Source organism: Heptranchias perlo, chromosome 32 (genome assembly GCF_035084215.1).
Source record: "Heptranchias perlo isolate sHepPer1 chromosome 32, sHepPer1.hap1, whole genome shotgun sequence".
NCBI lineage: Eukaryota > Metazoa > Chordata > Chondrichthyes > Hexanchiformes > Hexanchidae > Heptranchias > Heptranchias perlo.
The window spans coordinates 8,498,745-8,517,365 of NC_090356.1; the positions used below are offsets into that span (position 1 = coordinate 8,498,745).

The following is an 18,621-nucleotide window of genomic DNA, read 5'->3' on the forward strand; positions in this document are numbered from 1 at the left end:
GGCCCTATATCTCACAACTGTGTTATAGTGCAAAAATAAATAAATAAAACCAGGAAAAGGATTACAATTTGAACATAGAATCATAGAATGATACAGCACAGAAGGAGGCCATTCGGCCCATCGTGCCTGTGCTGGCTCTTTGGAAGAGCTTGCCAATTAGTCCCACTCCCCTTCTCTTTCCCCATAGCCCTGCAAATTTTTCACCTTCAAGTATTTATCCAATTCCTTTTTGAAAGTTATTACTGAATCTGCTTCCACCACCCTTTCAGGCAGTGCATTCCAGATCATAACAACTCGCTGCTTAATTTTTTTTTCCTCAAGTCGCCTCTGGTTCTTTTGCCAATTACCTTAACTCGGTGTTCTCTTGTTACCAACCTTTCTGCCACGAGAAAAAGTTTCTCCTTATTTACTCTATTAAAACCCTTCCTGATTTTGAATACCTCTAGCAATCCCAACATAAATATAATATAAATCCCAATTTACAGGGATTTTTTTTTGTTTTGTTCTACCTATGATTTGCACCATAATAGAATGCAAGGATTAACTGGTCAAATTCTGGTTATTTAGGGCAACAATCTGATCTCAGTGGTTTGCAGTATAAACAAAATATTGGCTTGGAACATTAACATTAATTTTGCTAGATACTCTTTAAAAATAATTGTCTTCTTTTCTGCAGCTATTGTGCCCAATTTCAGGCAGGATAGCTGAGGAAATTCCAGCCAAAAGAGTCAGATTAAGGTGCAGAGATAGAATCATAGAAGTTTACAACATGGAAACAGGCCCTTTGGCCCAACATGTCCATGTCGCCCAGTTTATACCACTAAGCTAGTCCCAATTGCCTGCACTTGGCCCATATCCCTCTATACCCATCTTACCCATGTAACTGTCCAAATGCTTTTTAAAAGACAAAATTGTACCCGCCTGTACTACTGCCTCTGGCAGCTCGTTCCAGACACTCACCACAAGAGATTGTGTGAGAGCCATACAGAGAGGAAGAATGTGTGGGAAACAAAAGGACAAGACAAAGACAGGAAAAGAGAAAAAATTAGAAAGCAGAGAGACATACAATGGGCTCAATTTTAGGAGGGAGGCGGGTTGGCAGCGGGGGGTCGACTGGGCACGTGGGTAATGCGCCCAGTGAATTCAGGGTGTTCCGCACTCGATTGCAGCCTGATTGAAGGTACTTACCTTGGCTTCTGGGTTTCGCGCTGGAAAGCTGCGCAGCGGGCGGACTGCACACCCGCATCATAGGCTGTCAGCTGGAGGAGCCCTATTTAAAGGGTCAGTCCTCCACTGACTGATGCTGCAGAAAATATGCAAAATTACAGCATGGAGCAGCCCAGGGGAAAGGCTGCTCCCAGGTTTATTGATGCCTCACTCCGGGTCTTATTGGATGAGGTGAGGAGGAGGGGGAGGACAGAGATCTTCTCCCCGGCGGACGGGAGGAAGTGGCCTGCCTCTGCCACCACAGAGGCCTGGCTCGAGGTGTCAGAGGAGGTCACCAGCATCACCAACATATCGTGTACCTGCATACAGTGCAGGAGGCGCTTCAATGACCTAAGTAGGTCAGCCGAAGTGAGTACACTTACTCATTCCCCTCAACTGTCTGCCACATCACCGCCCCGACCCCACATCTCCTTCTGCAATGCCAATACTACTCTATCACATCACTCTTCACACCCACTCAAAGCTCATCCTCATCTTATCTGCACTTACTCACCTCCCCAGTACTCATCCCACCACTACCACTCAACCCAATCGTCATAGAATCTCATGGCTCTATCTCAGACTCACACTCTCAAGCATCTCTTTCACAGTCAGCCTCATTCAACCTGCCATTACCTGTGCTGCAACCACAGGGCATGCATCACATATGTGCAGTAGGAAGCATAAGGCAAACATGTCGTGAGCATGAAGGGGATGCACAAGGGAGTTTGAGGGTTTGTCATGGTTTTTACTTATATTTGATTTCTGATCAATTCACATTACATATTATAGGAATATAGGAACATTACATATTGTCACCACTACTGCCACGTCTTTGCAAATCTTGTCTGGTTTGTGCAATAATGCCCTTTCCTGAGGATCACCATGAAGACCCACAACTGATGCCACCCATTGTGTCACTGCAGAGTGGGTGTAGGTGTATTTGCAGGGTTCTTTTGTGCGGACGACTGAGAGACGTCAGCGATGTCCCCGGTGGCATCCTGGAAGGATGCGGAGGAGAAGTTGTTGAGGGCAGTGGTGACTTTGATAGCAACAGGTAAGAAGATGGTGCTTGAGCCAGCCGGGAGCAGCTCGGTATGAAGGAGGCTGCAAATGTCCACGACTACATGTTGAGTGACTCTGAGCCTCCGTATGCACTGCTGCTCAGAGAGGTCCAGCAAGCTGAGCCTCAGTTTGTAGACCCTGTGGCGAGGGTAGTGCCTTCTGCGACGCATCTCTCTCTGCGGTTGCCCTCCCTCCTGCTGTGCAGGTGGATGTGTCACAGCACTGTGTTGAGGAGCTCCACGTGTCAGAGGTGGACGGCGAGGCTGGTGATGCTGTTCGTCCTCCGAGGAGGTCATAACTGCAGCTATGGCGGCCCTCATCCGGAAGATGTACGTTTGAGGGGGTCTACAAGGTAGGTAAATGTGTCTGCATACCGGGGTTGAGGTTGCAAGTTTGTGAATTTTATTGTTAGGAGGAGGGTGGTGGAGGCCAAACTTTGTCCAAAGTGACAGAGTGGCCTCCTGCAATGAGCGAGGGTCTCCCCCACAACCTGTCAAATGGACCTTTGCAGCTGCCACAGGCTGGTGGCTGCAACACGTCCATTTCAACTGGGAGTGTTTCCCCCAGTACGGGAAACAGTCTCAGTTGAGTTGAAAATCCCACCCCTCCTAAAATATCATGTCAATCAGGTTTGCTAACGACCTGAAGTATCTACTTAATTAGTTTAAGTGGCATCCCGCCGGCTTTAATTGCCGGCGGGAGTCCTGCATGTGGGGGCTGCGCGCGCATCTAAGCGCGTCACTGGGGAACCCGGAAGTGGGCGGGTTGGAGCCGGGCTCCGGACCCGCCCCGGGAATCCCCGATTTTCGGAGCCCCCCCGCCACGAACCCGCCAGCTCGGAGGTCCGTAAATCGAACCTAATATTTTCATTTTGGCTGTGAGCAACACCATGGGAGATTATTACTGGCTAAATAAGATCTTGTTTCATTTGATTTGAAAAATACTTTCACACATAGTGCCTATGTCAAAAAGCTGGTTATTCGGTTCCCTCCAAGCTTTTTTGCTGCAGTTGACTTTACCTTCAGTTTCATTGCACTTCAAGTGTTAAATAGATACATTTATTAATACAAAATCTAGCTCTTTGACATAAATGCAATTATAGACATTTAAAACTGAGTGCCTTATATTTGCTATTATAAGTGAGAATAGTCTGAAACAATGAAAATTGCTACATGAAAGCGACATCAGAAGTGATCCTAAAAGCCAGTGCAGTGTAGCTCTGCACACAAAATATCATCATGGTGACTTGTGCACAGTGCATGTGCAGTTGTAGGGCAAAACACAAAACCAATGGTATTCGTAAAGTAGATGGCTTACCATAAAGAAATGTGAATAAATATTCTAGAGGGAACTGAAACACAGGAATGAATTCAAATGAACTGGTGCGCTCATCAGACAGCCTTGAGAATTTTCTGTAAAATACAGTTGTTCAATGACAAATACAATGCAACCAACAATGTGATCTTCAATGCTTATAGTGCTGCTGTGTATTTGCCAGCAGAACCCATTAAGGAGCGCCTGGTGCACAGGCTTATTAATGCCTAATTTTCATTTCAATTATGGGATGTCCATATAATGCCTGATTCCAGCATTCCAGATGCCCAGTGCCCATACAAACGCCATCCAAAATATTGGGTCTTTTATCTTTACGGAGGTTGGCTTGTTGTCAGTAGCTGCTATATTTGTTTCCATCAGCTTCAATGCTACATTTTGGTTTATGTTAACCTGTTGAGCCGCATTCCTGTTTTTTAAACAAAAGAACTTACTGCGAACTTCCTAAATCTCCACCCCATTCACTATCTGGCCCATTTCTCCAGGGATATTTAACTGAGCTTTCTATATGATAGCAATAAGCGATACCTTTGTATTTGCAATTTGTGGACGAGAATGGCATGCCTACTCTAATCAGACAGGGGCTTTAGCACCATACGGAATCACTTAGAACCTGCCCTTAAACTATCACCCTTATTTGTTTGCCAGACAATTATACTAGATGTAGACTACAATTACTCGAGAAGATGGTCACAGACCTGGGCACACTTCCGCAGCCTGATCTGGAAACCACGTACAGGACAGGGACAGCTCTGTCAGTGACTGTCAAAGTAACTGCTGCCTGAACTCTGATGCCACTGGGTAGTTCCAATAAACAGTAGGATGTATCCGCCAAATTTCCCTACTTGCAGTGCACAGTTTCATCACACAGGTCATAGATGCATCATTTGCCCAGGGCAGCCAATTCATCACAACTTCACCCTTCAAAGGGGCCTTGCTACGGAGCAAGGAGGGGGAAACAGGCAACAGCAACCAGCACCAGAAAATTACCCGGACCATGAGCCAGAATCTATATCTGCAAAAGCAAGTGGTCATTCACCAAAACGTTAAATCAGACTTTAATAGAAAACATAATCACTTACGTGTCTGAAACATCCAATGTACAAAAGCAATCTGCACACGTGCCCTATACTCAGGCCAAATAAACTACTGCCTGCAGCCTTACGTATGCATGAATATATTTATCTCCCACAATATTATTCCTCCCCATCCCAAATTAAGTCTCATGACAAATTAGAGCCTAACTTTTCTCCTTCACCAATACAGCGGGCTGTGCACTTCCAGACAAAAATGTGTGCTCGCTTCCTGCCTGCCATATTGGGGGCTTAGTAGGTCAAATAGGGCCTGCAAAATGGACACTGCATGGCAGATTTTATAGGCCATTGTGTGCAGAGGGTATTCTTATAATGATATTGCATATTGCAACATCAAATGACAAAAATGGTATGCTTGGTACTTCAATCTCACATTCATCTTCATTCTCAGAAGGCTAAGGGACTTTATCCCACAGCAACTTCTTATTTATCCCACATTGTACAAGAAATCACAATGATGCAAAACACTTTGGCTGGCCTGAAGTGTAGGAAGCCCCTAGATATGTCATGGTACCTAAATCTCTACTTCACCATTCTTTTGGTGTATTCATGATAGCTCTTGGTAGGTGTGCATGGCTGCCGCACAGATGTCATGTCAGGGTTACAGTATGTAGCCCTGGTCTCCAAGGAGCCAACCTTGTTATTTTTTCCAGAGTAGGATGTATCTGCCAAATTTCCCTACTTGCAGTGCAGAGTTTCATCACACAGGTCATAGATGCATCATTTGCCCAGGGCAGCCAATTCATTGGGGGGTGGGGGCAGAAATAGTGGATGGTTATAAAATAAAGGCATCATGACTACTGCAAAGGAAAGCTGGATTTCATCTGCATGATCCGATGCAGATGGTCTAGCTGCATATTGACCAAGTGGAAGCTGTTCCAGGTTCATGAAGGCTCCATTATTGTGGGCAGAAGCATGCTGGATTTCATGTGTGGAAACTATCAGGCCCTGGAATTTGGAAAAACCTGCAATCTGACCAGACCAGGAACCTTTCCTGTTGCTTCCAGTCATCCATTGGGTAAATTATGCTGTTGTTTACTCTAGCAAACAAGACGCTAACCACCTGCTTTATGCCTGTATGGATTGCAGATTGGCTGATGTTAATGATGTTCCCTAAAGCAGTCTGCAAGGAGCATGAGGCAAAAAAGGTCAGGGTTACAGTGACCTTTACATGCTCAGGTAGTGCAGTGCTTGCCTTGGGGGCTCGATGTAGGTCATCTTGCAGCATTGATACAACTCTGTCACTGCCACTGCCTCTCAGGACATACCCAGGAATCGCAACATCATCCAAATACGTGATGTCAGGTTCCAAATGTACGCTGAGGACACCCAGCTCTACCTCACCATCACCTTTTTCGACCCCTCCACTGCCTGTGCTATGAGACTACTTGTCCCACATCAGTCCTGGATGAGCCGCAATTTCTTCCAGTTAAACTTTGGAAGCACCAATGCAATTGTCTTCAGCCCCCACCACTACCTCCAAACCCTCACCACCAATTCCATCCCTCTCCCTGGCCACTGTCTCAGGCTGAACTAGACAATTCTCAACCTTTGCGTCCTATTTGACCCTGAGCTGAGCTTCCAACTCCATATCCTCTCTATCGGAAAGACTGCCTACTTTCACCTCTGAAACATCGCCCATCTCCGCTTCAGCCCATCTGCTGCTGAAACCCTCATCCGTGCTTTTGTTACATCTAGACTCAACTATTCCAATGTTCTGGATGGCATTCCGATCTTCCACCCTCCATAAACTTGAGATCATCCAAAACTCTGCTGCCTGTATCCTAACACGCAACAAGTCCCACTCACCCATCACCCCTGTGCTCGCTTACCTACATTGGCTCCCGTGTCCACCAATGTCTCGATTTTAAATGTCTCAACCTCGTGTTCAAATCCCTCCATGGCCTTGCCTCTCCCCATCTCTGTATCCTCCTCCAGCCCTACCACTCACCCTCTCCCTATCTCTGTAACCTCCTCCAGCCCTACCACTCTCCAAGAACTTTGCATTCCTCCAACTCTGGCCTATTATGCATCCATAAACCTCTCTGCTTCTCCAGCTCTCTTTCCTCCTTCAATACCCTCCTTAAAACCTGCCTCTTTGAGCAAGCTTTTCAACTAACACCCTAATATCCCCTTCTTTGGCTTGGTGTCAATTTTTGTCTGATTACACTGCTGTGATCTTTTGCTATGTTACAGGCACTATATAAATGCAAGTTACATCGAAATTACAGTACAGAAACAGGCCATTTGGCCCAACTGGTCTATGCCAGCGTTTATGTGCCACAAGAGCCTCCTCCCTCCCTACTTCATCTAACCCCATCAGGATACCCTTCTATTCCTTTCTCCCTCACATGTTTATTTAGCTTCCTCTAAAATGCATCTATGCTATTTGCCTCAACTACTCCTTGTGGCAGGGCATTTCACATTCTTACCACTCTTTGGGTAAAGAAGTTTCTCCTGAATTCCCTATTGGATTTATTAGCGACTATTTTATATTTATGACCTCTGGTTTTGGACTCACTCACAAGTGGAAACATTTTCTCTATGTCACTTGTTATTATTGTCGAATCTGCACCATAGCCTGCAAACTTGGTTGCGAGGGAATGGATGGATAGGAGCAGTCAAACTACATGATGGAGTCATCCAAAGTTGAGGCCCCAAAATCATTATTACAAACTTTTATTCAAACAAAAATGTAATCGGGGACAAAGAAAATCAAGTTCAAAACACACCTGTTAATTGCAGCTTGATACTTTAAACACTTTGGCAGTCAAAGGCTAAACCTTGGATATGTGGATGCCCAAGTTACCTGAGCAAACTTGAAGTATTACATCTTCCCCACAATGACAGGTTGTTAAAAATGTAAGGAATATAGAATATTTTTCCCTGCATCCTCTAATTTACGAACATTTTCATAAATAACATTCAACCAAATATGGACATACTGAGCTAAACGACATTTCAATCACTCCAATGCAAACGGTCTCACTGTCACAGTCCATGGTATTAATGTTATTTTGTGCCGTGCAAACCAGGATGGATTCATTGGTGCTGTGCACTGGGAGAGCAGCTCCACGGATGCGCACGCGGGTTGTAGAATTGGCAGTATATAGAATAGGGCTAACTCCAACCTGCGTTAACATTGAGCAAGGCTCCTAAAATTAGCCCTTATGTCTCATGCTAAATTTGCATCTGGTCTTCTTGTCTTGATGATTTATGGTTCAAAGCACAAAAAGCTCTGTAGTTACAAATTATTTTTTTCCTCCTTATAGTCTCCCCTGCCTAAGTCCCAGCACATGCAGCAAAGTTCAGCAACAATTTTAGATAAGTAACTGATTAATTTTGAAACAATTAGCTTACCAATGTGATGGTGATGCATTCTTAAGCAAATATTTTTACACGGAAAATCTATTGTGGACACATCACTTCCTCTTTGTCTCACTGTAAATTTCCATCATTGCGTAAACATATAACAGCAGACAGTCCGAAATTAAACATTGCAATCAATTTTTAATTCTACAGGATCATGATATACAAGATATTCATGCCATCACTAAATTCGTTCAATGCTTTGAAATACAAGCTCCTTGATGTTGTAATATCATTAAATGACATCACCCAGCTAGCCACAACTCTAAACTCGGGAGAAAAACTCGACAAAATTGTGCATGTCTGGTCAAAAGCTACTTTGTGTAATGCTGTTGTTAAATTGCTAATTTGGTGCTGACTTCACAATGGTACTAATATGAGTGTAGTACCAACATTTTAATATAAACTACCAATTCCAAAATCTAGACTCTCAGACTGCCACCAATAAGATCGTTTAAATTATGCGGTCCGAGTCCAGAATAGTGCTGTGCCATAACTGCCTGTATTATCTCAAAATAGTATATGTGTGGCATACGGCTATAACATTTCCTCCCCATTTCTATGGTGGCAAAGTTATCCTAGCATCCATAGTGTAAATGAAATCCTTCTATTAAAAACTATACACCCTATATTTTTTATGCTGGAGAATTACAGTCAGAGTCTATTCCACACTGCTTTTTAATTACATGGCATCAATCGCTACCCCAAATAGTTTAGTATAACTTCTCAAATATAGCAGTAGACCTAATGAGGGAGACAATACTGAATAAAATATATGGTATAAAAGATACTCCTGGATACACAAATAACTTCTTTTTTTTGTTTAAAATGCTTTATCTCCAATATCTCCTTTTCGAAATTGCCCAGGTTACACACTTTTGAGCAGCAACTTGTGAGTGTGTGTCTCTCTCCCAATGCCCTCTGCTGATATTGTTCTGTGGCCAACTTGAAAGGGGTATTGAAATTAGACCAGATTTGTAATCCCTATTGTTTCATATTCCTTCTGTCAATTAGGTACATCACCTCCACTCAGTTCTGCAAACAACTAGGCCAGGGTAAGGACAAACATCAATAGAAGCTGTAAATCTAATGAAGGTCTCACAATCTATGGAATATTGTGAGGCAATGCAATATTGCAGGGATATCCCCAACACAATGATTTAACTCTCTGATTTTGATCATAAATGCTGTATACCAAGACTTGTTCACCGGCTCTTGAGACATTTTTGACCATCTGTCAATTCTGTCAGCTTGAAGTACACAAATTAATTTTATCACACATTTGCAAATTGCAATTTGCATTGTAACCTGCAACTTATCCACTTCAAAACACTGCCACATAACCACAGTAATAGGAATATATTGGAACAAGTAAAGATTTGTCACATTATACTGACACTGGTTACATGTAGTATTTCAACATAAAGATGTCGGTTTTAAATTAAAGATGTAAGAATAATTTCAGCAATCCCACACTCCCGATGAGGAGATAGTATGATCTTGACCGGTGATCCCTTTGAACAGGGAAGGTGGGAGCCCTGAATTTTCCATATAAGGAGAAAAAAATAATAGATTATCAGAGATGCATCATTAAAGGTGTATACAATTCAACGTTAGTTTAGGCCATAAGAACATGTCCATAAGAGATAGACTCATGATACCACTGAAAGGCCTAAATTCTATTTGCTTTGCCATAATATACATTTTGACTGATATTCTGCCCTTCTAATTTACACTGGTACATTTAATGTTCAATGCACCTCAAAGATTTCAGTTCAAACAGTGTTTACATGCTATTTGACCTGACATGCTGTCAAATGAATTTTATCAAATTTTAGATAGATCACTGAGCACAGCTATTGTGACATAAAATATTCTAAAACTAAGCCGCAAATGTTTCCTAGAGTGAATCCTGATACTGCCTTTTTTAATTAAAAAAATAAGGATTAAAAGAGGTCCACATTGGTAATGGTCCCTGGATTTTTATGTGGCATGTGAACAATATTGCTTTGTTGTAATTTGCTGGTACACAAGGACACCAGAAATAGATTCAAACTACTTTTGATATTTTGCAGTCTGAAATGCCAGTTTGTATTGCCAATTGAAATAAGTCAACACTTCAACTCACTGAAATGGATTAAAAAGAAATAAAACTCAGTCCTACATCAATTAAGGGTTGCAGCATATACCTTATCCCATCCCCAAACCATCTTTTGCATCAGGCTTAATGGGATGGTTTCAAACAATGAAGAGCAGCGTACACTTATAAGTAGGGGGTAAAATTTCTGCTTTTCCACAAGCTGCTTCCCCACAGAAATTGTGTAAAGGTATTCCTGTGCCTCCTAGAAGCTTCAGCACACTGGAAGTGCATACTGCAAAACTGCACATCCTCAGTCCACGATTTGCTGTCAATTAATTTTAACCGACAGAAAAATGATTGGGTTGGGGGTCACAACTTTGCAATATGTGCTCCCGTTGTGCACTATTATATGAAGAAGCAGAATTTTTACTTCTAGATTGTTACAGTGATTAGATATGTCAACAAGCAACTTGTGGATTAATTTATATTTTTACGTAACTGTGTGAATTCCCTCTAATTTACCGTAAGTCAATATGCTCAACTTGCATCCAAGTGGGTGGTTTGTTCTAAGGCTCTTTGCTGTTGTCACTGTAAGGAAGCTGCCAGGTGGCCTATGTAGAGCTGTCCCTCTTTTCCTGCCGAGATCAGGAATTCAGCAGTGTAGGGAATCAAGCCTGCATCCCACCACTGACATTATGCAGTTCATCGGTGTTTCAGTGGGTTTCACAACCATTTGGTGGGTTTGAAGTTTAAAATAAAATGGTTAAGATGTTCTCATTACAGTATTCAGCAGTTCAGATGTTTGTGTCTGAATGATTTCAACCAGGGAGGGACAAATATACAATTTTTTTTAATTTAATTTTTTTTTCTGTTTCCCCCTGCACAATATATCATTCTCCAATCAAGGGCGCTTTTATACTTAACTCATTGTTTATGACTGGAGAAAGACACTTCTGCACGCCATTCTACTCCATTTATACCATCACCTTGTTCCAGTCTCCAAACTGACTCTCAGAGACCAGTTCAGTAGCAGGCCTGGGAGTATTGTGCCATGATGCAATTACACATAGCAGGCAGGTCAGAGAATTTGAGGCCGAGCCAGTTTCATGCGTTAGCGTATTTGCAACACGATGTTGAAATATTGAACCGGCTCAGTACATTTAGCAGACCAACAATGGAGATCACTATTCTGATAGCAAATCAGGAGACCCGCAAAAAAAGTGGATCTTTGCTGTTACTGGAACGAGGTAGGTCAGGCAGCCAATAACTGTAGACCCCTGCATTTACCTTCAGTTGCACTTTTGTAAAACCACCTAGAGGTACAGTTCATAATGTTGCATGAACATTTTTTGTGTTTTTCAACTTATTGTGCACATGATTCCACCATTTTTACCAAGCAAAAATATAGTTAATGTCTCCAAATGCTAATATAATAAAGCAGTATGGAAACTGACCTTAACTATTTCTTTCAAAATCCTGCTGATACAATATAGAGGTAAAGAAGGAACCACTTTGCAGTTTTGTGTTGATGTTAAAAAAAACAACTGTTCAAATTCTGTGCTTTAAGTTAAACTTTTTTTGATGAAAAAACATACTCTAGTTCACATTCTGGTGTAGTTGTACATCTTTTTACATGGCAAAAAGATCAAAGAGTTAAGAATCATCTGAGGCACAGAGACTTAGATCAAAAAACATCAAGATACCATTTTAAAATGATTTCTGATACTGAAAATTTTGCCGCAATAAACATGGTTAAAAATGATTGCTATTCAATCATCCCTAAAAGAATACCACAAACAAATTGCAGGACTAGCATCTATACATCAGTGCTTTCAGTACTCCTGTAAAGTGGACAGCAGGTCACCATCAAGCCAGTGGCGATATAAAGTAAACCAATTCAACGGGGTGTTGAGAGATATGGGGGTCGATTTTAGGAGGGAGGCGAGTTGGCAGCGGGATTCGATTGGGCGCGTAGATAACGCGCCCAGTGATTTCGGGGTGCTCCGCACGCGATCGCAGCCTAATTGAAGGCACTTACCTTGGCTTCCGGGTTTCCCGTTCATTATTTCCAAGTTGTATATTGATGGAACACGCACCTTGAGTTTAAAAATTTCATAGGTTGTTTCAGGCTAACAAATATGCTGAGCATTCAGAAATATCAACAACCTCACCACAACAGTATCTTACCCACTTTATTTACAGCATGTTTAAATTTAACAATTTTCTGATATTTAAAGAAAAAATTCTGGATATACTTAAAGGTGTTTCTTTCCAAATGGGCCTGCTTGTATGTTTCAGGTTTTATATAGTAATGACACTCTTGAATTGATTATTTTTAAGCTGTGCAGTGATTAGAGTATTAAAATAAATGCTAAACTCTTAAATTGAAAAAAATGAAAACTAGAGGAAATGTCCTTTAAAAAAAATTATAAATTAATCAATGTTGGCCCACATAAAACTAAGAAAAAAATTAAAACTCCCAATATACCTTTATATTTCTGGAGTGCAGAATATTTTTAATTCCATAAAAGGATCTTTATAACAGGGTACAGCACCTCAAAATGTCAAATTAATATTGAGTATGTTTTAAAGCACTATACTGCATTGTATCAGCTGGATAATTCTTCTATCTTCACAATTCTTACTGTATATCCAGCAACAGACAAGATCCCGTGGCCTACCACGCACACAATTATGAAAAAAAACCTTTTTAACACAAAACAGTCTACATTTTCAATAAAAAATATTTATGGCTTCCATACCTCACCATACTGTCCAAAGCTCTTCAGCCCTACAAATAAAGCCCACAGCCGTTAATCCAGTTTAAGTACACAGAAGTCAATAACTTCAGAGCAGCTTGGGGAAATAAGGGAAAGGGGCTTAATCAGGATTTGGTGAGCGTGGTCAGGCAGTTAAGAGAATTTTGTAATGAACAGATTGCAACGCTTGTTCAGAATTACTGCAACGTTACATTAGGACAGCACCTCAGTAGGTTTTCAAGCAGAGCCGACAGCTGCTTCAATGAGGTTGTACAGCGGAAAAGGAAATCGGATCAAAGTCCTATCTTAGACAGATCAGCAGACATTTTTAGGAAGTAAAACACTGCTAGCTTTAGTGCTAGTTCATGTTAGAACATAACATTTAACACTTGGGTTTCCTTAAAAGATTTACTCAATATGTCATAAAAATGTTCTATTTGGTATTTACTGAAGCAATCATGTTGAAGAAGAGCATTTTTGCCCAACATTTCACATCTAGTGATTGTAATAAGAGCTCTCAGATAACGTTAGCTGAGTCTGAACGCCTGACCCATTTTTATTTTTCTGATCGCCAATCTAATAGTTTTCAGAGTGGAGCATGTGCAGACAGCTGAATTGGGAGGGTGTAAAATATTTCCTCGTCCCCTCACAGGCATACTTACTTAGTAGGTAATAGCATCAAAATATTCCAATCATTACTGAAACCATACAGATTTACTCGTAAGTTTAATATTCAGCTTTAACTACTAGGTGCTGCTAATGAGCTATGTTATCTTAGCAAATGACTGCTCTAACACAATGTTACAATAATGTCCTTTTATTTGCTAAACTTGGATTAACAAAATTGTGACCATGTGCACAAGAAAAAGCCAGTCCATGGGAACTTCAACAATTTAACTACTCTGCATTCATTTTATTTGTTGGTCAATGGATAATGTTAAGTTTTCCGGTACAGAACAATCTAACCAATTTGGAAACCAAAACAAAAAGATTATAACTGAAATGAGCATTTTAGTCAATTACACCCAGTGCCTCTGAAATTAACTTTAATGAATTTATTTATTTGACAATTCAACTCTACTGGAAAAATAAAAAAAAATTTTCACTCCATGGAAATTCCAATTACATAAATATGATCATGAACAGGTAAAAAACTCGGACAATTTAAATGGGGCACCCCTACTGCCCTTTATGCCATTTCAATTTTCATTTTTGATCAAATTCTTTTATCATTTAATAAAAAAGATGTAAAGTCAGTACAGAGAACTTTTCCACTTTTTACACCCAGTGTCAGTATCTAGTTTTGTTAAGTTAGATAAGGGTTGAGAGGTCAAGCTCCCTCTACAATGCTTCAACAATGTACCTTAACTTCAACTTCAGAACAGCAACCCTTCAATGCACTATTTCTCACAACAGCTATTCTTGAACCACTCTGATGCTATGATCATGTTGAACCCATAAGCTATAATTCCTTCATCGTCGCTGGGTCAAAATCCTGGAACTTCCTTCCTAACAGCACAGTGGGAGAACAGTCACCACACGGACTGCAGCGGTTCAAGAAGGCGGCTCACCACCACCTTCTCAAAGGCAATTAGGGATGGGCAATAAATGCCGGCCTCACCAGCGACACCCACATCCCATGAACGAATAAAAAAAACACGTTTGAACCTGGAATTTCCTGTCTTTTGAGGTGCTTTTCTTGTACAGCTTTACTGAAGCAATATCTAAACACTGTAGTAAAGATTGCTGAAAGTTATAACTATTTTTATCTTAGAAAACATAATAGTGATGTTGGATGAAAGGAAACCCCTGAGTGATATAGTAGTGTGAATTCATAGCAGAGTCAGCATGCTAATCTGAAACAGTATGACTGCAGATTCTTATTATTGAGAAATCTAACTAAAGAGTCAGGTTCCATGGGCAGGACATCCACAAGTTCAAAAGGTGTAAAAGACACGGTAAATCAGGAAATCATGATTAGGTGATGTCAAGCTTAAGCTTTTAAAACCTGAATAATATAATATGCTACCCCGGGAAGCTGTGGAGGCTACATCATCGAATAAGTTTAAAACAGAAATAGACAGTTTCCTAGAAGTAAAGGGAGTTAGGGGTTACGGGGAGCGGGCAGGAAATTGGACATGAATTTAGATTTGAGGTTGGGATCGGATCGGCCATGGTCTTATTGAATGGCGGAGCTGGCTCGAGGGGCCGATTGGCCTACTCCTGCTCCTATTTCTTATGTTCTTATAGAGAAAGGGAAGAGAGGGGAAGTAATAGGTTTGAGGCCCTAGGAAAGTGAGTCAGATTCAGATAAGTCTTGATTTCAACACAGTGAGGATGCAGGAAGGAAGAACGTGTCCCTAAATCAACCTGGAGCCAAGACTTATTACTAAGGAGGAGATCACTAAACGTGGTACAGATTTGGAGGTACTGAGTTCAAGTTGTTTACAGTAGCAAAAAGAGACCCAATTTCCGAAGGATCTAGATTTGTTTTGCTAGTATAAGCATGACATAAATGAGGTTGGAATTTAGTTTTGAAATTGTAGGCAATTTTCTGACAAGTGCCCACCAGAAATTGGGTTGATACTGCACCAAATTCATTTCAACACATCAAAGATGGTGTAAACTTTAATCGCATCAGCCTAAATTTGATTTAAATCCAGGTCCTGGAAGCGAGATATCTCCAAACTTATCAATACTGAACAGAAATCTGGCATTTCTCCACCTTTTAATGGGTCACGACAGAGGGCTTTTTGCTGTGGATTTTATGTGACATAGTAGACATGAGAGGATAATAGGGGAATATATGAAAATAAAAATATGACACAGAAATAAACTGCCCTCAGTTGATTCATATCTTTATGGGCAATTCAGATTTGTCAGGCAGAACATTGAAATTTGATTTCTGTACATGTATATAACACAGCACCTCTACATGTGAACAGCATAATACAGGTCAATCTTCACTTCATTACCATGGGATCTTTTACGTCCACCTAAGCAGGCAGATGGGTCAATATCTCATCTGAAAGACAATGGGGATAACTTTCAATTTGATCAACTGGGCAGAGTGGATTGCCCCCACGCCCCAAAACCCGTTATAGAACTCATCCAATTATAATCCCATTGAAATCAAAATTATCTTCAACATGTCTGACAATGATGCTTAGTATTGCACAGAAGCATCAGCCTAGACAATGTGTTCAAGTCCATAGTGGGGCTTTAACCCTAAACCTTTCTGACTCAGAGGCGAGAGTGCTACCAACTTATTTCAATATTCTGCTTGGAAATAAAACAGACCTTTCACAGTTAATGTTTACTATTGTTACCCCAGATATAAGCCAGGGTTGTCTACTTTGGCTAAGGTTTCTGCATCTGTCCAACTTTGCTGCTGACCCTGGAGAATTTTTGAGGTTAGCCTAACCTGAATAACTTTGGCAGGTTCGGATCTAAGGATGGGCACTACCAATATGCAGAATTAAAACTGACCAGTTAATGTATGTTCTCAGTTAGGAGATCTCTTCAGGTGGTGGCAGTAGAATTACAGAACAATGGCACAGTTGCCTTCTTTGCTAAAACAAAAGGTTTTATTTAACCACATGATCGTAGTTTCGACTCACCTGAAATTCTCTGTTGCTTGACATTGCTAACTACAATTTGGAGATATGGAGTATTATCCAATTACATCCCTAGCACCATGTAAATCCACATCTGATATATTTTCCTCAAACAACACCACAAAACTCTTAATACTTCGAAGTTCTGAATATTTTTGGCAAGACACCCAAACTTTGTTTCAGAGCACTAATCTCATGAAAATATTTGGCATCCAGTTTACATAAGAAAATCAAAACTGTCCCCCCAGTAGCTCAATTAGTAAATGTACTGCCCAGTGTGGAACCATGAGCTATACAAAGCAGAAAGTAACAAGTTTAATCTCCAATCTGTACTGAATTAGTTGATCCTAGCTCAACCAGCACCTTCAGCAGAGTGGGGAAAATAGTCACCTCTTACATCTAAAACAAATTCGGTCATCATTAATTGGGGCGGGGGGGTCGGGGGGGGGAAATGTTCATTCACAACTGTAAACTACAAATTTCCGAGCACAAAGGAAGATGGTAGTGGTTGTTAGAGGCCAATCATCTCAGCTCCAGGACAACGCTGCAGGAGTTCCTCAGGGTAGTGTCCTAGGCCCAACTATCTCCAGCTGCTTCATCAATGACCTTCCCTCCATCATAAGGTCAGAAATGGGGATGTTCGCTGATGATTGCATTGTGTTCAGTTCCATTCGCAACCCCTCAGATAATGAAGCAGTCCATGCCCGCATGCAGCAAAACCTGGACAACATCCAGGCTTGGGCTGATAAGTGGCAAGTAACATTCGGGTCAGGTAAGTGCCAGGCAATGACCATCTCCAACAAGAGAGTCTAATCACCTTCCCTTGACATTCAATGGCATTACCATCGCCAAATCCCCCACCATCAACATCCTGGGGCTCACCATTGACCAGAAACTTAACTGGACCAGCCACATAAATACTGTGGCTACAAGAGCAGGTCAGAGGCTGGGTATTCTGTGGCGAGTGACTCACCTCCTGACTTCACAAAGCCTTTCCACCATCTACAAGGCACAAGTCAAGAGATGGAATATTCTCCACTTGCCTGGATGAGTGCAGCTCCAAAAACACTCGAAGCTTGACACCATCCAGGACAAAGCAGCCCGCTTGATTGGCACCCCATCCACCACCTTAAACATTCACTCCCTTCACCACCGGCGCACTGTGGCTGCAGTGTGTACCATCCACAGGATGCAATGCAGCAACTTGCCAAGGCTTCTTCGACAGCACCTCCCAAACCCGCGACCTCTACCACCTAGAAGGACAAGGGCAGCAGGCACATGGGAACAACACCACCTGTACGTTCCCCTCCAAGTCACACATCATCCCGAATTGGAAATATATCACCATTCCTTCATCGTCGCTGGGTCAAAATCCTGGAACTCCCTTCCTAACAGCACTGTGGGAGAACCTTCACCACACGGACTGCAGCGGTTCAAGAAGGCGGCTCACCACCACCTTCTCAAGGGCAATTAGGGATGGGCAATAAATGCTGGCCTCGCCAGCGATGCCCACGTCCCATGAACGAATAAAAAAAAAATTGTAATAAAAATAGCTGAATTAGTCTGTTGGGGGTCAATGGGCGCGCGGCAAACCCAAATAATACAAACTTACTGTTCCCCACGCAATCGCGACTTAATTGGTGCCCCTTGACCTTGTTTCTGGGTTTGCCGTCCGAAAGCTGCACAGTGGGCGGACTGTGCACCCGCATGACAAGCTGTCAGCTGGAATGTCTGGAATTAAAGGGCCATTGCTCCAATGGATTTTGCTGGAGCAAAGAGCCAGAAGACCCAATGGAGCAGCATAGCGGCAAGGCTGCTCCAAGATTCAGCGATGCCTCACTTCAGCTGCTACCGGCCGGAGTGAGGAGGAGGGAACTATTTTACCCAGCCAACAGGAGGAAGCGCCCTGCCTCTGCCATCAAGAAGGCCTGGCTCTAGGTGGCACAGGAGGCCACCAACAAGAGCAACATATCCCGTACCTGGGTCCAGTACAGGAAGCATTTCAATGACCTAACTAGGTGAGCAAAACTGAGTACACTTACTGATTCTCCTGCATTACGTGGTGCACGTCACCATCCCCCCACCCCCGAACTCATTCT

General features: G+C 42.0%; 1 protein-coding gene across 3 annotated transcripts in view; it reads right to left on the bottom strand.

Annotated features, from left to right (window-relative positions):
• ptpn11b (protein tyrosine phosphatase non-receptor type 11b) overlaps positions 1 to 18,621 on the bottom strand; it is a 156,001-nt gene that overhangs the window by 98,985 nt on the left and 38,395 nt on the right. The window contains exon 1 of one of the 3 annotated variants that reach the window (XM_067970301.1): positions 12,909 to 13,142. The exons of the other annotated variants lie outside the window; for them this stretch is intronic. Within the exon in view, the coding sequence (XP_067826402.1) occupies positions 12,909 to 12,916 (8 nt within the window). The 5' untranslated portion in view covers positions 12,917 to 13,142. Of the gene's footprint in view, positions 1 to 12,908; positions 13,143 to 18,621 lie in introns of those variants that run through there. 3 annotated transcript variants of the gene reach the window in all.